This window comes from Caretta caretta, chromosome 2 (genome assembly GCF_965140235.1).
Source record: "Caretta caretta isolate rCarCar2 chromosome 2, rCarCar1.hap1, whole genome shotgun sequence".
NCBI lineage: Eukaryota > Metazoa > Chordata > Testudines > Cheloniidae > Caretta > Caretta caretta.
Genome location: NC_134207.1, coordinates 229,700,517 through 229,726,267, shown reverse-complemented (window position 1 = coordinate 229,726,267; position 25,751 = coordinate 229,700,517). Strand labels below are relative to the sequence as shown.

Below are 25,751 nucleotides of genomic sequence, written 5' to 3'. Positions count from 1 at the left end.
TTTTTTTAGGAAGGTACCTTCTGTCACTGGAGGCTGGAAAATTAAATTGTGTGCTATAGTATCAGGAGAAAGGTTTTATTTTTCAATTGTAGCACAGTGTTGCTATGCATTTCTAAAGAACCACATAGATTGCATAGCATATATATGAAAGGGGGAAATCTCTTTTAACCATGTGGTGTCATTTGATTCTTTCTACATGCTTACTTATCTGGCCTTTATCATCATAACAACTGAACATCTCACAATCATTCATGGATTTTATCCTAACAACACCCTGTGAGCTAGAGAAGTATTTTCTCCATTTTACAGATGGGGAGCTGAGGCGCAGGCTATATTAAATGACTTGACCAAGGTCAGATAGAAAGTTTGTGATTGAGTGAGGAATTGAACCCAACTCCCCTGGGTCCCAGGCCCCTGTGAGCTAGAGAAGTATTTTCTCCATTTTACAGATGGGGAGCTGAGGCGCAGGCTATATTAAATGACTTGACCAAGGTCAGATAGAAAGTTTGTGATTGAGTGAGGAATTGAACCCAACTCCCCTGGGTCCCAGGCCCCTGTGAGCTAGAGAAGTATTTTCTCCATTTTACAGATGGGGAGCTGAGGCGCAGGCTATATTAAATGACTTGACCAAGGTCAGATAGAAAGTTTGTGATTGAGTGAGGAATTGAACCCAACTCCCCTGGGTCCCAGGCCAGTATCCTACCCATTAGATCATCCTTCCTCCTCAAGTCATGAGACTATGCTGATAAATTCAAATATCAGCACCAGCCCCACTATACACACAGGGTTCTAAATGATTTAGCCAATGCCAGCAGCCACAGTGGGACTGCCTCTCCTAATCATGCTTGCTTGATCTCTAAGAGCTGTTGTGGGTGGGACACACAGTGACAGTAACCAATTTTTTTCTGTGTGGTTTCTCTTTTTTATTTTTTTGTTTTAAATACTGATTCAGTGTCAACTAGAAACCAATTAGTCTAGAGTTAAAGTTAAGCCTCTGTTCTCTCTTGCCTCCTGATTTAGCAGACCACAAACTGGAAGAAAAAAAAACTCTCTCTCCAACTTGCATTAAAAAAAGAAGAAAAGCAACTTGTGGTGAAATTAAAAGTGATGTCTTGCAAAACCATCTTTCTTCCTGCTTGCTTGCTTCCTTTTTATTGAATGATGATTTATGCTGTGTTGCATGCATGAGCACCAAGGGCAGAGTTACACTTTTGCAAATTGTTTTGAAATAGTCCACCTAGTCGATTCAGCTAAATCTGTTGTATATTAAATATGTGTTATTGCAACTCCCGCACAATTGGTGCTGAGGTCTTGAACATTCCTTGTCCCTCTCTTCTCTCCCCTTCTCTAAGTACATTTCCAAACTGGAGTGTCTAAGCTAGGCACCAAAATCCACAATAAAGCATGAAAATACGGATTTAGTTGCCTAACTTTAGGGACCTAAGTTTGAAAATTCTGGCTGAGGTTTCTTATCCTTATGTACATGCTCATAGCTCTCACTGATGCTAGTGGAAGATACGTACATTTAAGACCAAATCCTGAGGTCCTTATTGAGGCAAAACTTAGGTTTTGATTGAATAAAAATTACTCAGGTTTTCAGCCATAAGGAGCAAAGAATAACGGAGGGGGGAGGGTATTAAACATATATACAGTAAAATATGGGTCATTTGCCACTGTTTTGTGGACCCAGGGTTCTGCCGAAGTCTGGAATGGTTGCATTACTTAGAAGTGAGTTCACCAGTGGGTTTGCAACACTCCTGGGTTGCTTCCATAACAATATGAGTTTTGTACAGAGATTGAAATATATGGAACACATGATAGATAGTGTGATATGATATGGAAGTTTTATCAACGCTCCTTGGGGAAGGCCACCAGACTTGTAAGTGTGATATATTTTGCAGATAATTCATATGGTACAGAAAAATAACTATTTTATAAAAATGTTAGACAACATTTTAGAGACTATTGGGACTATTTCTTGTATTCTGCTGCCTGTAAAGCCAGGTGCCTTAGCTCTGATGAGTACAGTTTTGCTTTGGGGATAATAGGTTTGGAGAGTTATGCCATAAGGCTGGTGAATTTCTTCAGTTGCATAACAAATCTTGAATGATAGAACTCAGTGATTTTTAGGACAGGTATTGCAAATTCCCACTTTTTGCAGCTTAATAGGCTCCTGACTGAGCCTATTAAGAGGTAAATGTACTAGAGGATTCTCTTCATGAGCACAGAGCTTACTGTACTGTAGCTGATAGACAGAAGGATTTTAAAACTAAGATCAATTTTCCTGTTCTGGACCAAAACTATATGTGTATAAATGAACATTTGCCAAAAAGGCTAATGCAGTGTACACTGGGTGGGAAATGGACACATGTATTGATCTGAAGTTCTAATTATTCCTTCCACACACTGCTGCTTTATACAGGTGTTTGATGGCCCAGACAGTGAAGCCCCACTTCTTGAAAAACTGTGTGGTGCCCAGCATCCCAGGCCCATCACATCCACCCAGAATGTTATGTTCATCCAGTTACGTTCCAACAGCAGCAACCAGCACAGGGGTTTCAGCGCTCACTTTACAGAAGGCAAGTTCCTCAGTGACATAAACACCCTTTCTGCTGATCACAAATTACTCTTTTACTAGATGTAATCTCTTAGGACAACTTATATCCAGTGTCGATGTCTCTACATATGCCATGTGGCTTTAAGAGGGCATTGACTAGATACTTTTCATTTGAGAATGGTTCAAACCAAAATATTTTGACTTAGGGTGAGATCCACACACCTGCTCTGCCACCTTTACACCAGGTACAAGGGCCAAAGCAGCATAAAGGGACCCTAAAAGTCCTGGTTGTGGGGTGGGGGATTCCCCTTGCATAGGCATTGGAGAGACATCTGCAAGTTTGGTTTCCAAAGACCCCATTGCAAGCTCTGGTGTAGAGGGTGTGTCAAGGGTAGGGCTGCAGCTCATAGGGCAGTGCAAGGAGCCTGTCATAATTTAGACAGGCCCCCAGGGCTGTATGAATTATACAGAGGGGGGCCTCTCCAGCCTCCAGAACAACACAGGCAAAGGTGATTTAGAGTCCCCTGAGATGCAAGTTCTCTGCTATACCTCTTAGAGTAGCACAGAATCTCATCCTGTATTTGTTCAGCATATTGATAACATTTCTCTATTTTATCATTAAGGAAAAACTTCATAAACTTTTGCAATCTATACTTCTTTCTTAGCAATTAGAGATGGAAAAGACCTATTAAGTCATTCAGTGCATCCTTCTCCCAGAGGAAACTGTTCCGTGCAGTGCAGAGAAAAAATAATACTGTTAAAAATAAGATGCTTCATCTAAAATTATTTAGAAAAGATTTATTATACAGTTCATTCTAATGATAACGTACAGCTTGTAACTGATGTTACTTTTTTTTGCAGAACATAACAATTTATTAGCACATTAAATTGTTCATCACTTGATAACCACACCAGGTCTTCAATATCATCCAAATTTTGTCCCATATTCCCAGGTCTCTGTGCTGTTAAGCAATGTTACTGAGAAAGTACTGGGCAAATAACATTGCATTTCCCACTCTTTTGTGAACATGTGATAAAATGCCATATTGTGATGCATACACTTTTTGTTTTTACAAGGACAGAACTTTTTTGGCAGTAGGATGCGGACTAGACATACAAACACAAATATGTCCACTGACTGATAATTCGGTAATCTTCCAAGGAATATTTGAGATTAGGACTTGTAACACTCCAGTGGAAAACCTGGCTGCACTGCAGTCAATGGGAATTTTGCTATTGCCTTCAATGGGAGGTTTTCCACCCTTAGAACAAATAGTGCTCCTGTACTAGACAGAGCGCTGAAAGCGAGCCAAACGCAGCAGTATTTCTCAGTGCTCCTAGGAACTCCCCTGAAAATGTACATTCTGGCATGGAGCTGCTCATAGACATCACCATAGGGAGCGAGGGATGGAACTTATCAGGCCCAATCTTGGCTCTGTTCCAAACCCACCGATCGGTGATTCTTCAGGCTCTCAGTAGCATGGTCTGGAAAGGCATTTTAGGGCAGGGCGCAGCATAAAGAACTCAGTCCATATGTTTATGCACGCGCACAAGATTCAATCCTACAGCACAGGCCCAGTTGATCCAGCCACACAAGAGGATCCAGACGAGAGGGGCCTGCCAGTGCAAGGAGATCCTTGTGCGGCACGGAGCTATTAGAGTAGTTCCTATACCATCCTTCCTTCCAGCTGCCAACCTAGGCATATGAACAGGGAAATGGGGGTCTGACTGGGGCTTCCCCTAAACCCTGACAATCCATGGCTCCCAGAATGGCCCTTAGGGGCTGTTAGATAAGAGCAGCCCCCTAGTTGCTCTGACTAGCATTAGAGTGGCCCCATGATTGGCGGAGCACAAGGGTGGCTGCTGCTGAGGATCTGGTCCATTGACCTTTTTGGGCAAGTTATTTATTAAATGCTTCAGAGATTTTAATTTTCAGTCCCTGGAAGAGTTGACAAGAGCATGCTAGGTTCTGATGCATCCATTTTATCACTCCCCAGCTCACTAGAGTTGTCAAAGATGTGCATTATATATGTGCTGTGTGTGTGTTTTATTCTAAAGCATGCGGAAGTCTCATAGAGACAGATTCAGTTGGTACAGCAATTTCCTCTCCTCTGTATCCTGCCAAGTACCCAGACAATCAGAACTGCAGCTGGATTATTCGGGCCCAGGAGCCATGTAAGTAAAAACATTTTGGTGGGAAACTTGCTGGATGACTAATGTCCTCATCTCTGCTGTGGTAACAATGCAACATTCCTCCCTTTCTTCTCTAGGAAATCCTGCCTCCTGGTAGGTTGGAGAGAATGAGGATCTCTTAATCTGCCAGAAACTACATTTTGCTGTAAAAAGGATTTAGGGCTTAATGAAAAAACAGAAGAAAAAACTATTTACAAAGCTCATGCTCAAATAAATTGGTTAGTCTCTAAGGTGCCACAAGTCCTCCTTTTCTTTTTGCGAATACAGACTAACACGGCTGTTCCTCTGAAACCTATTTACAACTTCGTTATCTTGGCAGATTGATGAGACCCGAGGGCTGAATTGCAGGCTGTGCAGCTGAATATGATGTGCAGCCAGAACTGTTAGTGAGACAATCTATGGAGTCGTGTGAGAAGCGCTGGTATCTGGTCACTGTCTCTTTTGGCATGGAGAGGGAGGAAGCTATTTTAATAAGAAGTTTAAACTAAAGCAGAAATGGGAGAACAAAAATCAGAAATAGGAGAACATAAATCATATATGCATAGGCGTGTTCTCAGATTTTCCTAATTGTAGACATAGGTCTACAATGGTTGTGATTAACAAGACAAAATTTGCCAACAATTACCCAATTTTATCTGTTAGAATGGGCCACTTCCTAATATAGAGACTAGGGAAATATTATGGTATCCCAGATAACACTGTGCAGTAATTGTCAATATTTATTTTTCATGGTGGCTAATATACCTCTGGTGCTCACCTGATATAATCACAAACCATGGAACATTTCCGCCCACATGGAGAATTTTAGAAAACGTTCTGAATCATCTGGACAGAGGGGTTATAAAATGAAAATCTGTCTGCCAAAGCACACAATAGCAAATTAGACAGAGAAAAATAAAAGGAGATAGATATAAAAACATAGACTCTGATGGAAATCCTAGAAAAAAGAAGTCATTCAAAACTGTTTCTGATCTACAACGTGCAAAATCTTCAAAGGCATCTTTCTCTAGGATGTTGTTTGTCCAGTCGAGGAGACTGTAGGCCCGATTCTTCTCCCACATACATTGGTGCACATCAGGAGTAACTCTTCTGAGCCAATAAATTGCACTGGTATATAACTAGTATAAATGAGAATCAAGGATTCCTCCATGTATCATTGAGATACCTCCATATATTACAGGTATATCTTCATTATGCAGTTCACATAGTGTTACAGTCATGTCAACAGTACATGGACATAAAAAATGGATTTAGCCATTGGCAGGAAACAGCAGGGTCCTCTTGTTCTATTTGTATTGACAGGGTCAACAAGTCACCCTACTTTCACCACCCACTGTGATTTACTTTTAATTTTATACCCTGAGGACCAGCATTGATAGCTGTGATTGATTGATTCTACTGGTACACACAAGGGGAGAACAGAACAGCAGAGACTATACCACTGAGTGCCAGTCAGTCGTACCCTGCGGAATGCAACCCTTCTGTCTGTAATTTCACTTCCCTGTAGCTCACTATTCCTAGCCTGGTTAGAAAAAAAAAATGTGTTTGCCAAATTCGGTATGTGTGGGTGGAACAATTGTAATTAATGGAGTTACCCCACTCCAAATGCAGTTCATAGTGCTCCCACATATATCTTCCCATTATTAAAATCACAGGCCTCTCTCTTTCTCTCTCTGACCTGTTCAAGACACGAGAACACTCCTAGATTAGGAACAATTATTATCAGGTACTAGCTGTGAGGCAAGTTGCTATTCTCATCTTCCCCAGCAATTATGGAAGGAAGTGGCCATAATGAACAAACAAAAAGCAGTATGACAGTCAAAAAATCCTGAGGGCCAAATCCTCCTTTTCATCATGTAGCCTAAAGCATCACAGTATGGAAAATCCAATTTCACATGAGCATAGCGGAAGGTGCTAATGAATGGCTCTTTGACCAGACAGATTGATACATATGGAATGTTTTGAAAAGTGATGCAAGATCCAGCTAATTGTGAGCCTGGAGCTGGGCAAAGTCTGTTTGAATTTCATAGCGTTCTATACTATAGATTACAAGGGACAGGACTTCATGGGCTTATCAAAGCAGAAATGAGATATTTTAAAATATCTGCAGAATTGTCTATTGGGTATCATTCAACATATAATTACGAAGTTGTTAGGTTGTTAAAAAATTCTGTTTGTAAGTATAGGTTTCAGAGTAACAGCCGTGTTAGTCTGTATTCGCAAAAAGAAAAGGAGTACTTGTGGCACCTCAGGATGAAGTGAGCTGTAGCTCACGAAAGCTTATGCTCAAATAAATTGGTTAGTCTCTAAGGTGCCACAAGTACTCCTTTTCTTTTTGTTTGTAAGTATTAAATCTTTAGTAATTAAATCTGAAGCAGATTGCACTAGAGAGTACTGTCCAATATAGTGTCATGAAATCCTGAAAGATTTAACAGTATTTTTACAATAAGCATAAGCACCTACATTATACTCACTCTATGTAACAATAAACAGGCTATCTCTGATTTTATACTTCATGATCAATAAACAGACACCAGTTTAGTTCACTGATTGACATAGGGAGAGAAAACTGGCACTTAAGCTTTTGCTATCCATTATCTCCAATGAAAATAAAACATAAAAATCCACTCTATACGCCTAGGTAATTATTTATATGTGAAATGCAAAACCTTCCCTTAAGTTTTTATTCTTTGTTGTTAACAGTCAACCACATTACGCTATCATTCACTGACTTTGAAATTGAAGGCAAGAGACCTAACTGTACCATGGACTTTGTCGAGATTTTGGAAGGGGATAACTATGAGGCTCCTCTTCAAGGTACTGTAGCCTTTTTTCTTGTCTCTCTAGATTGTTTTAAAACAATTGTTTATGTTCAAATTCAAAGCTGCAATGAGCTGAGTGAGATTCAAGATTAAATAATATTTATATAGTTAGATAATTTCATTATTAATGATTAATGTTTATTATCATAGAATCATAGAAGATTGGGATTGGAAAATGGGGCCCCATTGTGCTAGGTGCTGTCTAAACACAGAGTAGACAACCCCTGCACTGAAGAGCTTGGAGTTTTTCTCGACCAAAGCACTGAGGGTGCCATATAGGAATTTATACAATACAAACAATAGAATGATACAAATGATCTTCTCCATGGTGAGATCTTCCCTGTAAGAGGGTCCCTGTGGCAGGGATGGTCTCTGACAGTGTCGCTCTATTGAAACTGCTGGATGCTTAAAGGGTATGTCTACACTACAAAATCAGGTCGAATTTATAGAAGTCGTTTTCTTAGAAATCGGTTTTATATATTCGAGTGTGTGTGTCCCCACAGAAAATGCTCTAAGTGCATTAACTCGGCAGAGTGCTTCCACAGTACCGAGGCTAGAGTCGACTTCCGGAGTGTTGCACTGTGGGTAGCTATCCCACAGTTCCCGCAGTCTCCGCTGCCCATTGGAATTCTGGGTTGAGATCCCAATGCCTGATGGGGCTAAAACATTGTCGCGGGTGGTTCTGGGTACATATCGTCAGGCCCCCGTTCCCTCCCTCCCTCTGTGAAAGCAAGGGCAGACAGTCGTTTTGCGCCTTTTTTCCTGAGTTACCTGTGCAGACGCCATACCACGGCAAGCATGGAGCCCGCTCAGGTAACTGTCACAGTATGCCTACTGGGTGCTGGCAGACACGGTACTACATTGCTACACAGTAGCAGCAACCTATTGCCTTCTGGCAGCAGACGGTGCAATATGACTGGTAGCCGTCATCGTCATGTCCGAGGTGCTCCTGGCCGCGTCGGCTGGGAGCGCCTGGACAGACATGGGCGCAGGGATTAAGTTTGGAGTGACTTGACCAGGTCATTCTCTTTAGTCCTGCAGTCAGTCCTATTGAACCGTCTTATGATGAGCAGGCAGGTAATACAGATTGCTAGCAGTCATACTGTACCATCTTCTGCCGGGCAGGCAAGAGATGGGGATGGATAGCAGTCATATTGCACCATCTTCTGCCGGGCAGGCAAGAGATGAGGATGGCTTGCAGTCCTTCTGCACCGTCTGCTGCCAGCCAAAGATGTAAAAGATAGATGGAGTGGATCAAAACAAGAAATAGACCAGATTTGTTTTGTACTCATGTGCTTCCCCCCCCTCCCCTGTCTAGGGGACTCATTCCTCTAGGCCACACTGCAGTCACTCACAGAGAAGGTGCAGCGAGGTAAATCTAGCCATGTATCAATCAGAGGCCAGACTAACCTCCTTGTTCCAATAAGAACTATAACTTAGGTGCACCATTTCTTATTGGAACCCTCCGTGAAGTCCTGCCTGAAATACTCCTTGATGTAAAGCCACCCCCTGTGTTGATTTTAGCTCCCTGAAGCCAACACTGTAAGCCATCTCGTCAGTCGCCCCTCCCTCCATCAGAGCAACGGCAGACAATCGTTCCGCACCTTTTTTCTGTGCGGACGCCATACCAAGGCAAGCATGGAGGCCGCTCAGCTCACTTTGGCAATTAGGAGCACATTAAACACCACATGCATTATCCAGCAGTATATGCAGCACCAGAACCTGGCAACGCGATACCGGGCGAGGAGGCGACGTCAGCGCGGTCCCGTGAGTGATCAGGATATGGACACAGATTTCTCTGAAAGCATGGGCCCTGCCAATGCATGCATCATGGTGCTAATGGGGCAGGTTCATGCTGTGGAACGCCAATTCTGGGCTCGGGAAACAAGCACAGGCTGGTGGGACCGCATAGTGTTGCAGGTCTGGGACGATTCCCAGTGGCTGCGAAACTTTCGCATGCGTAAGGGCACTTTCATGGAACTTTGTGACTTGCTTTCCCCTGCCCTGAAGCGCATGAATACCAAGATGAGAGCAGCCCTCACAGTTGAGAAGCGAGTGGCGATAGCCCTGTGGAAGCTTGCAACGCCAGACAGCTACCGGTCAGTTGGGAATCAATTTGGAGTGGGCAAATCTACTGTGGGGGCTGCTGTGGTGCAAGTAGCCCACGCAATCAAAGATCTGCTGATATCAAGGGTAGTGATCCTGGGAAATGTGCAGGTCATAGTGGATGGCTTTGCTGCAATGGGATTCCCTAACTGTGCTGGGGCCATAGACGGAACCCATATCCCTATCTTGGCACCGGAGCACCAAGCCGGCGAGTACATAAACCGCAAGGGGTACTTTTCAATCATGCTGCAAGCTCTGGTGGATCACAAGGGACATTTCACCAACATCAACGTGGGATGGCCGGGAAAGGTACATGACGCTCGCATCTTCAGGAACTCTGGTCTGTTTCAAAAGCTGCAGGAAGGGACTTTATTCCCAGACCAGAAAATAACTGTTGGGGACGTTGAAATGCCTATATGTATCCTTGGGGACCCAGCCTACCCCTTAATGCCATGGCTCATGAAGCCGTACACAGGCAGCCTGGACAGTAGTCAGGAGCTGTTCAGCTACAGGCTGAGCAAGTACAGAATGGTGGTAGAATGTGCATTTGGACGTTTAAAGGCGCGCTGGTGCAGTTTACTGACTCGCTTAGACCTCAGCGAAACCAATATTCCCATTGTTATTACTGCTTGCTGTGTGCTCCACAATATCTGTGAGAGTAAGGGGGAGACGTTTATGGCGGGGTGGGAGGTTGAGGCAAATCGCCTGGCTGCTGGTTATGCGCAGCCAGGCACCAGGGCGGTTAGAAGAGCACAGGAGGGTGCTGTACGCATCAGAGAAGCTTTGAAAACCAGTTTCGTGACTGGCCTGGCTACAGTGTGAAAGTTCTCTTTGTTTCTCCTTGATGAAATCCCCCACCCCTTGGTTCACTCTACTTCCCTGCAAGCTAACCACCCTCCCCGCCTCCCTTTAATCATTGCTTGCAGAGGCAATAAAGTCATTGTTGCTTCACATTCATGCATTCTTTATTCATTCATCACACAAATAGGGGGATGACTACCAAGGTAGCCCAGGAGGGGTGGTGGAGGAGGGAAGGAAAATGCCACACAGCACTTTAAAAGTTTACAACTTTAAAATGTATTGACTGCCAGTCTTCTTTTTTTGGGCAATCCTCTGTGGCGGAGTGGCTGGTTGGCCGGTGGCCCCCCCACCGCGTTCTTGGGTGCCTGGGTGTGGAGGCTATGGAACTTGGGGAGGAGGGCGGTTGGTTACACAGGGGCTGTAGTGGCAGTCTGTGCTCCAGCTGCCTTTGCTGCAGCTCAACCATACACTGGAGCATACTGGTTTGATCCTCCAGCAGCCTCAGCATTGAATCCTGCCTCCTCTCATCACGCTGCCGCCACATTTGAGCTTCAGCCCTGTCTTCAGCCCGCCACTTACTCTCTTCAGCCTGCCACCTCTCCTCCCGGTCATTTTGTGCTTTCCTGCACTCTGACATTATTTGCCTCCACGCATTCGTCTGTGCTCTGTCAGTGTGGGAGGACAGCATGAGCTCGGAGAACATTTCATCACGAGTGCATTTTTTTTCTTTCTAATCTTCACTAGCCTCTGGGAAGGAGAAGATCCTGTGATCATTGGAACACATGCAGCTGGTGGAGAAAAAAAAAGGGACAGCGGTATTTAAAAAGACACATTTTATAAAACAGTGGCTACACTCTTTCAGGGTAAACCTTGCTGTTAACATTACATACATAGCACATGTGCTTTCATTACAAGGTCGCATTTTGCCTCCCCCTACCGCGTGGCTACCCCCTCAACCCTCCCCCCTCCCCGTGGCTAACAGTGGAGAACATTTCTGTTCAGCCACAGGTAAACAGCTCAGCAGGAACGGGCTCCTCTGAGTGTCCCCTGAAGAAAAGCACCCTATTTCAACCAGGTGATGATGAATGATATCTCACTCTCCTGAAGATAACACAGAGAGATAAAGAATGGATGTTGTTTGAACGCCAGCAAACATACACTGCAATGCTTTGTTGTACAATGATTCCCGAGTACGTGTTACTGGCCTGGAGTGGGTAAAGTGTCCTACCATGAAGGACGCAATAAGGCTGCCCTCCCCAGAAACCTTTTGCAAAGGCTATGGGAGTACATCCAGGAGAGCCGCAAATGCCAGGGCAAAGTAATCCTTTCACATACTTGCTTTTAAACCATGTATAGTATTTTAAAAGGTACACTCACCGGAGGTCCCTTCTCCACCTGCCGGGTCCAGGAAGCAGCCTTGGGTGGGTTCAGGGGGTACTGGCTCCAGGTCCAGGGTGAGAAACAGTTCCTGGCTGTCGGGAAAACCGGTTTCTCCGCTTGCTTGCTGTGAGCTATCTACAACCTCCTCCTCATCATCATCTTCTTCTTCGTCCCCAAAACCTGCTTCCGTGTTGCCTCCATCTCCATTGAAGGAGTCAAACAACACGGCTGGGGTAGTGGTGGCTGAACCCCCTAAAATGGCATGCAGCTCATCATAGAAGCGGCATGTTTGGGGCTCTGACCTGGAGCGGCCATTCGCCTTTCTGGTAGGCTTGCCTCAGCTCCTTAAGTTTCATGCGGCACTGCTTCGGGTCCCTGATATGGCCTCTGTCCTTCATGCCCTGGGAGATTTTGACAAAGGTTTTGGCATTTCAAAAACTGGAACGGAGTTCTGATTGCAAGGATTCCTCTCCCCATATAGCGATCAGATCCCGTACCTCCCGTTCGGTCCATGCTGGAGCTCTTTTGCGATTCTGGGACTCCATCATGGTCACCTCTGCTGATGAGCTCTGCATGGTCACCTGCAGCTTGCCACGCTGGCCAAACAGGAAATGAGATTCAAAAATTCGCGGTTCTTTTCCTGTCTACCTGGCCAGTGCATCTGAGTTGAGAGTGCTGTCCAGAGCGGTCATAATGGAGCACTCTGGGATAGTTCCCGGAGGCCAATACCGTCGAATTGTGTCCACAGTACCCCAAATTCGAGCCGGCAAGGCCGATTTAAGCGCTAATCCACTTGTCAGGGGTGGAGTAAGGAAATCGATTTTGAGAGCCCTTTATGTCGAAATAAAGGGCTTCATCATGTGGACGGGTGCAGGACTACATGGATTTAACGCTGCTAAATTCGACCTAAAGTCCTAGTGTAGACCAGAGCTCAGTGTGAATGGAATGTCCTCCAGGATTGCCAGTGAGTCTGTCTTTGGAAGAGGGTCCTGGGGCCTATTTCACTGAGAGGGAGAGGGGACAAACATTTCCCCCTCCCCCAGTGGAACAATGTGGGGGGATATCCTTGATGTAAAACCAAGAAGATTCCCCTCCCCTCCAGTAAGATTTTATTGTGCAAGGCCACAGTCTAGCCCTTTGCTCTCAGTTACATTGGTGTAAATCTGGAGTAACTCCATTGGCAACCATGAAGTTGCCTTAGATTTACATTAGAGTAACTGAGAACAGATTTGTCCCTTTGGGCTTGATTCTCCTCCCACGTACACTGGTATTATCTTGATGCAACTTCCTCAACTGCAGTGGGATTACTCCTGATTTACAGAGACATTACTCAGAGCAGAATTTGATCCTTTGTCTCTTATCCCCTAACCTTCCCCTAGCTCCTTCCCTCAAACCAGACCACCATGGACACTGCCAACCTCTGGCTGTCTGAGGCCTTTTTCCTTTGAGCACAGTTCATGTGCCCATCCCACACTGAAGCCCTGTAACATCACATTCACCATATATATTCACTCAGAGTAAGTGAGTCTTTAGGTTGCTGGTATCTCCAAATATTTTCCTATTTTACGCCATTACTAGGTTGACATAATGTTACATAATCGGGGAGCTTTCAGCCTACACCAAGGATTGTGAACCACAAATAAAAGACTGTTTTAATAGTAGATGATATAAGTGTTAGCATCTGAGTGTTAGTTTTGCACTAGATAACTAGGCCAGTGTTTATACTCCCTGCATAACATTTCACTTCCCTTGTGTTGCTGTTGATTTTCAGGCCGTTACTGTGGCACTGTTGTGCCACAACCTGTCACTTCTTTCAGCAATGCCTTTGTTGTAAATTTTGTATCCAATAATGCCGGAACTGCCAGAGGCTTCCATGCTACCTGTGCTGCATCATTGTCATGTAAGTTGATTTTGCACGCCCCCATACTGAAGCTGGTAGAAAAGCAGTTGGTAACCTAAACAATAGATTTTTTGAGGAAGCCCTTGCAGATTCCCCTTTCTGTTCTCAGTTCCCTAACAACACCACACTCAAAATCCCATATTGCCTTGACCCTCTTTTTTGGCCAAAGAGGGTGGTACATAGCTATCTATAGAACCTGACCAGTGTGAACCACAAAGCGCCTTTTCCACCTACAGATGGAGAAAGCTGCTGCCTGAATGTGCTTCCAGCTCCTGCCATCCCAAGGAGAGAGGGATCAAACCTTGGACCAAACTCAAATTTCCCCGTACTTTCACTCCCTCTGCTAGCTGGGCCCTTTCTTTTTATCTGTAAGTCATCTGTAGCCAGCTCGGTGCCTTGCTGGATTTGGCATGTTTAAGAATTTGATTCCTGAAGCTGGGATTTCTTTTTGGGGATCTTAAACCACTGATGCCAAGACATTAACAAACAGCGAGAAAGGGATATCCATTGTTGTTTCAAGTTTTTTTCCCTCCGAGTTAGCCCACTTCTGCCCAAGGTGTTTTTTCCATATAGTCTTCAGTCTCTGTTCTGTCTCTCTCATTTCAGCCTGTGGTGGTACCTTCCACATGGACAGAGGAGCCTTCAACAGCCCTAACTATCCTGAATCTTATCCTTTGAATGCTGAATGTATCTGGACCATTGTCAGCTCCCCTGGCAACCGGCTTCAGCTGTCTTTCATGTAAATACATTCCAAGGGTTATTGTTCAGCCTTTTAATGGAGCTGCAGGAAGGAAGCACTGTGTTTAGTAGGAAATGTAATTACCAGCATGTAAAATGGTAGCAATGTGTCCAAAATAACTTAGAAAGAGAACACAGCAGTGGCCATAGGGAGCTTACAGTCAGTTTTTTCCCTTATTAGTCATCATTTATATTAGCAGCATATACAATATTATATAACTTGATGGTGTGTTGTCAGAGAGCATCATGGGTTGCTAAAGAGATCAGCTCTCAGCAGGTCATGAACAAGAGGAAATTCAGCATCACTGCATCTTTTGTCTTTATAGACCCTTTTGCAAACGAAAACCTTTTCAATTCCTTTTTGGTTATTGGCAGGTATCTCACACTACTGTATATCCTAATAGTATAAAGTGTCCATATTCTTAATAGGTTGCAATAATTGGTTTCATGTTGAATTAAAGGCCTCAGATTTACTTCTGCCGCTATGTCAAATCACAAAGATGGAAATAAAGCAAGAACAAAGTGAGTCTTGCTAGGAGTATACCTTCCTTCCTGTCAAAGTACTTTCCTTAGAAGATATCAGACCAGAAATGTATGTATGATACAGAGAACAATCCAGATTACTTTAACAAGATGCAGTTATGCCACTCTTTGCCCATGATATTGATTTCTAAGCCTGTCTGTTTCATGGCATTAAACATTGTTTGGTGCCAAGAAACAGAACACTGACCATTGACAGAGCAGGTCAGTTAGAAAAGAAAAGCAACACTAGAATTTGTATTTGCAGGTAATTAGTGTACAAGTGACACATACCCAGAAATACACTTATTGTATGTACTTATTGTATATGATGTAGTTACCATGGAAACATCGCTTTGCTAGTACACAAAAATGGACATACTGTTATAAATTCTTCCTCTGAGAAATGGGGTGAAAGCACTGTAATCTGAGAAACGTTTTTCAAGTTAATTGCTAAAAATAATAACAAATAACAACTTTGTTAACCAAAACAAGTGTATAGTGTGGAGCAGATACACTTAGTGCAATACACATACAATTATAACATGTGATCCTCAGTGGATGAAAACATTGTTCATTAGTTTCATGTAACCAAAAGGCCAAATCAGGAAATGCTAGATTTTTGGGCAGTCTATAGCAATGAGATATTTATTTTAGTGAGTTGAATGCTGGGATTTTATAAAGTTTCTTTGCCATGAGGTATTCATCTTCTTTATATTGGTCTTACAAAATTGCCTGTCTTGCAAGTTGAGGGTTTGCTCTAAATTAATCCAAAGTGTATCCATATGTGTAGTTGGAACTGTTTCATAGTGGGTTTGTACACTGGAAACATATGGATATATTCAGGCCTGAAGGAAGGGGAGGATGTGTGACCCGAATTTGAAAGCAGAGATATTTGTGCATTAGTTGGAGAAGGCACTTTCTGGGATCCTTACTGTTATATTTATGACTGGCTTTTGAAAAGGATATTGGGTTGATTCAGCATAACTCAATAAGAAATGCAGTAATATTTTAGCTTCCATCTAGCATTCAGATCAGTTGGTGCAGTAATTAGGGATCCAGGAACAGAGTAATTTAAAAAAACAGACTGAACCTGCTCATCCTTTTTGTACTAATGTAAAATCTCTTTCAAAGGGTTTGGCTCAGTTTTAATCTGAGTTACTAACAATCACATAAATTTGATTGAACCTCCTTGTCTTTTTTTTTTTTTTCTGCTATGCAGCACAACCCTTGGCTTTATTTGAGGTTGAGATTCACACAAACCTGCGGACATAAATTGAAACTCAAAGCAAAATTATATGAGCCCAGTAGGCTTAGTCAGGATTCCACCCTGATTCCCCACATCTCTTGCCATAGGCCCCACAGCAGGCCCAGGCACTGATTAGGAGAGCTAGCTGTGCTTTCTTGAGAGTTATGTTCACCTATTCTCATTCCAGTTTTGCCTGGTATGGGGACAAACACATTCCACAGCTCTAGTTCTAAAAAGCAACTCCTCACAACTTCCACCAAGATCTTCTGGCCCATGCAACCTCTACTTGACTTCCCCTGTTCTCCTGGCCATTTCCAACAGGCTGCTGTCACATTCTGAGGAGCAATCCAGACCAGTGAGGGGTTGTATCACTGGCTGCCGCATAACCTTGGGTACCTCACAGTGCTTTACTGTTGTAGATCCCAACCTGGGCTGTTCACAACTAGTTTACCAGCATGCAGGGCACACCCTGAGTGTCTGTGTGCTAGACAGCCTGGTTCAGCAGCTCTGATCCCAGCAGCCTGTCTACAGTTCCACAGCTCCGCTTTGCCTTCCATGAGCCTTGGTTACTACTTTCAGGGTGACCCCAGTCCCAGATTTTCCAAAAAATGTGTTTTCTGCACTGCCCAGCCCTCTCCTGGACTGCTCAGATATTGAGGTTTGTTGCCCCGTAACAGGTAAATATTCAACAGTTTATTACTTTAACGGGAGTTACCAGTTTAAATACGGCACTGGATTGGTTTAGATTAAAAATAAAACAAGTTTATTAACAGAAGCAGAGAGAGGATTTGAAGTGAATTCAGGTATAAGAGATAAAGTTAGAAATGGGTACCAGCAAATAAAAGTAAAAACATGCATCTAACAGTCTAAAACTTAATTTGCAAGTTTTGGTTCAAGGCTTTGAGTAAGATGGCCTTTGTCACCCACCGTCTTCCAGCAAGATGGTGACCTACCCTTTCCTTAGTCAGGATCTCTCCCATAGGCCCAGTGGTGCTGGTGCCTTTGACTTCTTAGGCGACAAAGAGAGAACTTGGGGGTTTGTGCCCCTTCGTTTTGTAGTCCAGTGAAACTTTGAAGTGAGGAAGGCAACATGGAGTCTGGTAATGAAGGAAGCTCCATGCTCTTCCTTCCCCCACTTGTGTTTGCTAAAATGTAAATTGTTCTGTTTCCTGCCATCTGCTGCCCCTGCTGTTTTGCTGGCCCTGTTTACTACTTATATGTAAACTGAGGTAAACACATTCCCATTTTTACGGTAGGCCTATTTAACAACTTTTGCCTAGGCAGGACTGTCTGGTTTTGAACATGTGCTACTAACATCATACAGGGGAGATTTATAACTTTACATACAATGTTGCTACATCCATTTCACCATGATATTGACCAGCGAGTTATTAGTTTTCAAATTATATCTCACAAGGCACATTTTGTATAAATATTATTACAGTAGTGGTAGGTTGTGAATACAGGGGTGCTTTTGGTCACAGCCTCTCACTACCTTGCAGTCTGCAATGGATCTTCTGCTTACGAGTCCTCCCCTACATACAGAGCTCAGCAAGTATGAGTTTTTAGATGGGGTAAGATCCAAGTTACCCGGGAAGGAATTTTCTGTAGTATCTGGCTGATGAATCTTGCCCATATGCTCAGGGTTTAGCTGATCGCCATATTTGGGGTCGGGAAGGAATTTTCCTCCAGGGCAGATTGGAAGGCCCTGGAGGTTTTTCGCCTTCCTCTGTAGCATGGGGCACGGGTCACTTGCTGGAGGATTCTCTGCTCCTTGAGGTCTTCAAACTACAATTTGGGGACTTCAATAGCACAGATATAGATGTGAGGTCTTTTTTAGGAGTGGTGGGTGAAATTCTGTGGCCTGCGTTGTGCAGGAGGTCGGACTAGATGATCATAATGGTCCCTTCTGGCCTAAATATCTATGAATCTATGAATCTATAAGTACTTGGTGACTCAATTCTAAATCTTACATCCTCCAGACCAGTGGGTTTCAACCTTTTTTCCTTTGCAGACCCCTCAACAATTTCAAATTGAGGTGCAGACTCCTTTGGAAATCTTAGACGTGGTCTGTGGACCCCTAGGGGTCCACGACCACAGGTTGGAAACCACTTTTCTATGGTAATGACAACCTTCCGTGGACCCCTTAGACACTGTCTGCCAACCCCCAGGGATCTGCGGACCACAGGTTGCAAACCACTGCTCCAGATAATCCCTATCATTGACATACACTGCACACTGATGATGGGAAAGCCTCAGAGTTCAACTGACCTCATGCTCAGCAGACAAAAGACAGAAAGTGATAAAAGTATTCAAAGTTAAATGGATTGTGGAAAACGGAGGGAGTAGGGAGTGGGTTTGGCATATTTAAAGCCGTAAAGGTAGAAAAAGTAGAGAAAGTAAGGAGAAGAGGAGATAAGATTTCATAATGTTAGATAAACTTCAAGTAAGTATTTGGTCTTTTGAAATTGCTTCATCCTCAGAGAGTGCACTGGAAATCTGCAGGTAGATGAAGCTGGGCACAAATTGATACACAGTGATGTAAGTGTAGTTTTGAGTCTCATATGTTTCACTATTCTATACATCCAATATGACTTTAAATATAACCTCAACACTATACAAAAAAAAATGTACTATATGTAACATGTCAAATACCTTGCACTTCTTTTGAGAACCAAAAATATCTTGAAGAGATGAAACCTTAGTTATGCAAACTAAAGATATATGGGGGTGAGGAAGGAATTTTTCCACTGTGTGCAATGTTACAAAATTGACTAGATGTATTATCATTTATGGAAGGGTTTTGTTGTTTGGTTGGTTTTGGGGGGTGGGGGGTTACTTCTTTTTTAGTGTTAATATTGTCCATTGCTGAAGGGAAGGACATCAGATTATAATTGGATGAATGGTCTGATCTAATATGGCAAATTCTGCAGTGTGTTTCTATAATACATGTACAATAATCTTAATGTTTCTGCTTTCTGCAACTCAAACAGAACGTTCCAGCTAGAAAATAGTGAAGACTGTACCAAGGATTATCTGGAGATTCGCAAAGGGAATGACATGGGCGAGATGGTGGGACGATACTGTGGGGACTCCTTACCTTTGAATTACACATCCATCATTGAGCACATCTTGTGGATCAAATTTGTCTCCGATGGCTCAGACAGTGATGTTGGCTTTAGGGCCACTTTTGCTCACTGTAAGTAAATATTATTTTGCTGAAAAATAAATTACCATTTTTCAGAGCACTTCCAATAATAAGGCGGAAATAGTATATTTAAAAATAAAGGATGATATCCTGGCAAAATTCTAACTCACTTTAATGGGGCCAGGATTTCACCCAAAATATTTTAAAATGAATATACACAAAATGTTATTGAATACCTGGCCTATCTGTAACATGACTGCACAGAGCTCTTGTATGCCTGACAACATTTTACATAAGTATATTTTGGATATCAGAATTAGAAATAAAATTATAGAGAGGCAGTGTTGCCTAGTAGATAGATAGAGCACAGGACTGGGACTCAGGATACCTGGGCTCTATTCCTGGCTCTGCCACTGGCCTGCTGGCTGACTCTGGCCAAGTCATTTTCCTTCCTTTGGCCTCAGTTTCCCCATCTGTAAAATGGGAATAATGATCTCCTTTGTAAAGTGCTTTGAGATCTACTGATGAAAAGAGCTAATTTATTTTTATTATTTATTTATACTATTTTTTTTAAAATGTAGCAGTCAGAATAGAGCTTATTATTATCTATTCTAGTTTACTGTATTATCCTTCTGTGGGCAGAAATCTCCTCAGATTATACAAACTGTAAATATGTCCTCTTTTTCATTCACCATTTTCTAAATACAGTTCTCTCTCGATAAAATTGTTCTCAGATTGTCAAAACAATAGTATTGTTCTGTCACGAGCTGGGCACGGGCTACATGCAGAAATAATTTAGGGCAACCCAAGGCGTTAGTAGCTCCTGGAGCAAGAACTATCTAACCCAAATATCACTGTCACTATTAAAGCTTGAGAAATGAATGGGTATGTAGTGTTTGTGTTCACAGTGCTGAGCTTTTCTAATTAGTCATAGAATAGAATATCAGGGTTGGACCTTAGGAGATCATCTAGTCCAACCCCCTGCTCAAAGCAGGACCAATCTCCAATTTTTGATCCAGATCCCTAGATGGCCCCCTCAAGGATTGAACTCACAATCCTGGGTTTAGCAGGCCAATGCTCAAACCACTGAGCTATCCCTCCTGCCATAATAGGAAAATAGCCCTTTATTCTCAACTTTCCATTAGGTGTAGACTATATCATAAAGGGCACAATTGTACAGAGGGGGTCGTTCTCCTGTCTTACCCAGGGAATCTCTGGTTTGGGGGCTAAACAACATAAGCAGCGCCGCAGAATTATGGCAGAGAAAAAGGAGGTGCTCTCGCTTCATAGATACCAAGGCCAGAAGGGACCATTCTGAGCATCTGGTCTAACCTGCTACATAAGGCAAGCCATTGAATTCTACCCAGCTCTTCCTGCACTGAGCCCAATAACCCCTTGTTGAGCTAGGGCATGTCTTTTAGAAAGACATCCAATCTTCATTTAAAGACTCTTAAATGTTGACGTATTTACCACATCCCTTGGTGAACTTTTGCATTTCCAACACACTTTCCTTGGTATGCAGAAGGTCTGTCCCGTGCACAGTGCGTGTTTCCATACTCTCGGTCCCTCACTTCCTACCTTTATTACATTTTACAGTACACTGCCGCTTTACCTAGGCACAGTGCAATTTTTTCTGATTTTGCAGCATTAGTGCTCTTATAATTTGTAATGGTCTGTGGAGGTGCAAAGTGGGATTTCCAAGGGGTCCTAGCCCAGTCAAATCAAAACCATTCTGACCAGAACAGCACTTTTCCTCAGTAAAGACTCTTTCCTGCTTACTCCCTCCCAGGAGAAGGTGAGCAGGGAGGGGTAGGGGGTGCACAGAGCCTTGGTTGCATTTCCCCTGCAGGCTGGCCAGCACAGCTAATGTGTGGGTGTTGGGCAGGGATTCTCAAACTGGGGGTCGGGACCCCTCAGGGGGTAGTGAGGTTATTATGGGGGGGTCCACCCCAAACCCTGCTTTGCCTCCAGCATTTATAATGGTGTTAAATATATTAAAAATATTTTTAATTTATAAGGGGGGGTCGCACTTAAAGACTTGCTGTGTGAAAGGAGTCACCAGTACAAAAGTTTGAGAATCACTGGTGTAGGGGGGTGCAGTAATTTTCTATAGGCTACGATCCCTCCAGAGCCAGGAAGTCATTGTGTCAGAGCTGTGTATCCTGGGGTTGCTTGTGACTCAGGGCTGTGCCTTAAGGCTCAATCTAGCCCTAAATAAATGCAATCATTACAGCCTAATAAAGTTTTTTTCAAACCTTGACCCAGTTGCCGAGTTTACTTTTTAAAAATACCGTAAGTTGTTATGAAAAACATTATCATTAGTAGGCTCCCTGTTGTTTTTCAGTATACGGGAATGATATTGTGGGAGATAGTGGGCAAATTGCTTCTCCACTGTGGCCCAGAAACTACCCTCACAACTCCAATTACCAGTGGAAGATAAGTGTCAATGCTTCTCATGTTATCCACGGTCGGATCCTGGAGATGGACATTGAAGATTATTACAATTGCTACGACAAGTTAAAGGTGAGGTCACTTTGGTAGATTCTTTTTATAAATTGTGATAGCCTGCTTTATTCATTATTTCTAAGTGAGGAGTAGGAAGTGTTTTCAAAAGTCCAGTTTAGACCTCATTCCTTTTGAATAATTACTGGCTCTAGATAGTGTTACACGCATGTTTGCTCACTAGTAGGAAATATCAGATATTGCCCAGCTGGGCATTTAAAACATTTTATAGGCTGACAAAAATAAGTTAATAAAGGCACAACCTAAAATTTTCAAATTTAGGAGCTTCAGAAATGCTGAGTATTTACAGTTCCAACTGAAGAGAGTAGGAGTTGTATTTATCTACTCAACACCTCTGAAAATCTAAAGACCTTTATGTAAATGCCTAAATGTGGATTTAAATACCTAACTTTCGGAACTTAAGGTCCTGATCCTGGAAACAGGTACATGTATTTATTTTTACACATGTGTGTAAGGGTTTGTAGTAGCCTGGCCTCAGTTTGAAAAAAATGCTGGCCACAGTCAATGGGAAGGGTCATATGATAGGGCTAGATGATGCCTTTTGGCACAGCCTTGAACAAGCTCCTGCTTCTTCTTTGCTCTGGAGGATTAATAATTTATTGCTGGCCTACACCAGTAGCAAGTTACGACATCACCCGCTAACTGCTCAGCTGAGTTGGCCAGTTGGTACTCCACCTTTCTCCTCTGCATGGTTTTGTGGTCCAAGTCACAGTCTGGACTTTAGCCTTTTTTCAGGCTATCAGGGACAAATGCGACCCTGGTGTGATTCCAGTGAGGTATACATTTAGCTTTCATATTTAAAACTAGTATGAAACACAGTGCAAACTAAAGCCTAGTAACAACAGTAACATACTAGCATGCATCCTGTTTATCATTTCTCCGCTTTGAGTCTCTTTCTCAACTTACATTAGTATGACTCTTTTTTAGAATTTGTTTTTCTACCTACGATTGTTGATCCTATGATTGGCCTTTGATTTAATCCCCTTTTATAACCAGACATTTACAAGTAGTTTACTAACACATACATTTACTTCTCTTCCTTCCATCTTGTCTCATATTTTAACAACCTGGATTTTTTTTCCTTTCTGTCCATTGAGCCTAACAAGTTCCTCATGCTCAAATCACGGAGATAGATGTTCAGCAGGTATAAATCAGCATAACTCCATTGGCTTCGAGCTATGATGATTTACACCAGCTGAGGAGCTGATCCGTACTTTAATATTTTGAATCTTCTTTCCAGTTTTCTCTGTCTTGAGTTTACTTTGGAGTTACGTAGTTGGTTCTGACTGCTAGTAACACAGAAGCATCTTGAACACATTGACATTTTTGGCTTACAAAGTGCTACTTAAAATGTTTATGTGGCTCTAAAGAAATTTTCTGAAGAATGCATTTTATTATTTCTTCCTCAGCAAAGAACAACAATACACCGGTTGCATTTTTCAGATGAAAAGCCAGCTAATGTGTTGGAAGAACAGTCTGTAGGGGGCAATGAGTTCAGTTTGCTGGCTTCAGTACTGATCCTTCTGGTGGGGAAGCACCATATGTAGCGGATGAAACAGACGGGCTGTTACCAGTATTTTTTATTATCTAGAATGGAATTAGGGGGCTGAAGCTTCAGTTCTATCTCATTTATTTGGAGATGGGAATATCCTCCTCAGGAGTCCAGTTTACAATGGTGCAGCACCAAGAACTTTGCAGTGACATTGCCTACACTTCACTGGTTTCATTTTCACTACTGTCAGCCTTTACTGGCCCCAAACACTCAAAATTAAAACCATAATAACAGTAACAGTGGTTTGCCATTACTTTGCTGGAGATGGTAGGGACAGAAAAATACCATTGCTTCTCTGCTCTCTCTTTCTCCTTATAGATCTATGATGGGCCCAACACTCATTTCCGTCTTATCACCACATACTGTGGTATTGTCCCTTCATCGTTCATCTCCTCCGGCAGTTCTATCACAGTCCAGTTCCAGTCTGATTCTTCTGTGAATGGAAAGGGTTTCCTTTTGGACTGGTATGCAATGGAAGCTTCTCCAGCCACTATGTACACCATTGCTAGAGGTTTGTCTCTGAAAATGACGCTGTTAGTTAGCTTGTTAAGAGTGATAACATTGGTGAGGCACTAAATCCTGTTCCCATTAGAGGGTGCCTGGTGTAATGTGGGGGAGACCTGTGTTGCCATTGTTACTGATCATTATTATTTTTGTTGATTTGTATTGTTGTACCTCTCTCAAATGCAGTGTTTTACTTTGTTTTAAAAGTGGAGCTCCATCTTTGTTGGAGGGGTTAAGGATTCTCAAGCCCTTTCTGGCATTTGAGGAGGGACAGATATTTCGCATGCCTACATGGAAAAGTATCCTCCGTCAAATAACATTCTTGGAGAATTTGTCACTTGCATAAGGAAGATGACTAACAAGCTCATGTGATGCTGTTTAGAAGTACTGAGATTCAACCCTGCACAGACCTGCAGGACATACAGGACATGCTTGATCCAAAATATCCTATAAGCAAAGGAAAAGAAGTTCAATATGAATGTATATCTCTTGTGTGAGATATATACCCATTGTAAGAAATGGGAACATGAATCTATTTATTGTAGCTGAGCAAGTGAAACGGAACAAAGTTAAGATTGACTTGGGTGCTGGATACGGTTCCTATTTTCAAACTAACACCTGAGAGTGCTTGCAAAAGTACTTTAACATAGTATTGACATATAGCACCATTGTAGTTTTCATACTTTGTTCAGCGAGGGACTGTCAAATTAGATGATAAAGAAGAAACACTTTTAATTTTATAAAAGAAGATTTTTAATGTTTGTTTCTTTTTGCATGGCAGGTGTATGTGGTGGTGTTGCCGTGACAAGAGAAACCCCGTCATTCCTCTTCTCACCAGAGTGGCCCAGGAACTACAGAAATTTTGCTGACTGTACCTGGATTATCAGAGCTCCAGAATCCACTGTGGAGTTCAACATCCTGGCCCTAGATATAGAATCTCATAGTTCATGCAACTACGACAAACTTGTCATCAGAGATGGTGAGAAATCTTGGTACCGTCTGACAGTGTGAAACACACAGAGAGCCCCAGTTTAAAAAAAGTCCTTGTCTACTATGTGTGTACTTAAAATAAATAAATACATCCAAAAGATCAAATTTTGCTTCAGTTTATCAGTCACAGGAACCTGTTCCAAAATAAATATTCTTCTGTGCTGAAGCTATGTGCAGGCTAATATCAAGCCAAGCAACACAAGATGGTGATGGTCCAGAAAAATGTGTGAACATTTTTGACTAATTGACTGAATATTTGACTGAAATACTGTTAGAAAATTAAGACTTCTGGTATTTTTAATACTGATATTTCCTCTTTTACCTTAGGAGACAATAGCCTTGCCTCAGTGCTGGCCACCATATGCGGTCGAGACCCACCTGGGCCAATAAGATCTACTGGAGAGGCCTTGTTCATTCAGTTCACTACAGATGCAAGTGTCACTGGTGCTGGGTTTAATGCTTCTTATCACAAAAGTAAGTTGTGGGTTTTTTTTTCAAATTTATCTTGAATCTGCCTTGCGGCTGAAAGCTGAATAAGGAAGGGAAGTAGTTATAGCCTACATTTTTAGCATAGCTGCCTGCCACAACTGTCGGCAATCTATCCAAGTAATTGCATGAAGCATCTGTTCACATATTCCAAAAACACATGTTCTTAAGGTAAACTTTGTCCTTTGTGCAGAGTTCTACTGTTACGAAGCACTCCTCAGATCTGAAAATCACCGTTGTCCTGAAATACAAATATTGTAGCCTGGTACAAGTGTATGAAGAA

The 25,751-nt window shown here is 42.6% G+C and overlaps 1 protein-coding gene across 3 annotated transcripts in view; it reads left to right on the top strand.

Moving 5' to 3' along the window:
• The window catches only part of CUBN (cubilin), a 222,911-nt gene that overhangs the window by 122,897 nt on the left and 74,263 nt on the right, over positions 1–25,751 (top strand). For all 3 annotated transcript variants that reach the window (XM_075125891.1, XM_075125892.1, XM_048838028.2), the window contains 10 exons: positions 2,423–2,579; positions 4,616–4,732; positions 7,454–7,567; positions 13,631–13,759; positions 14,366–14,498; positions 19,259–19,464; positions 21,758–21,936; positions 23,807–23,999; positions 24,774–24,971; positions 25,310–25,456. In XM_075125891.1, coding sequence (XP_074981992.1) covers positions 2,423–2,579; positions 4,616–4,732; positions 7,454–7,567; positions 13,631–13,759; positions 14,366–14,498; positions 19,259–19,464; positions 21,758–21,936; positions 23,807–23,999; positions 24,774–24,971; positions 25,310–25,456 — 1,573 coding nt within the window. The remainder of the gene's footprint in view (positions 1–2,422; positions 2,580–4,615; positions 4,733–7,453; positions 7,568–13,630; positions 13,760–14,365; positions 14,499–19,258; positions 19,465–21,757; positions 21,937–23,806; positions 24,000–24,773; positions 24,972–25,309; positions 25,457–25,751) is intronic.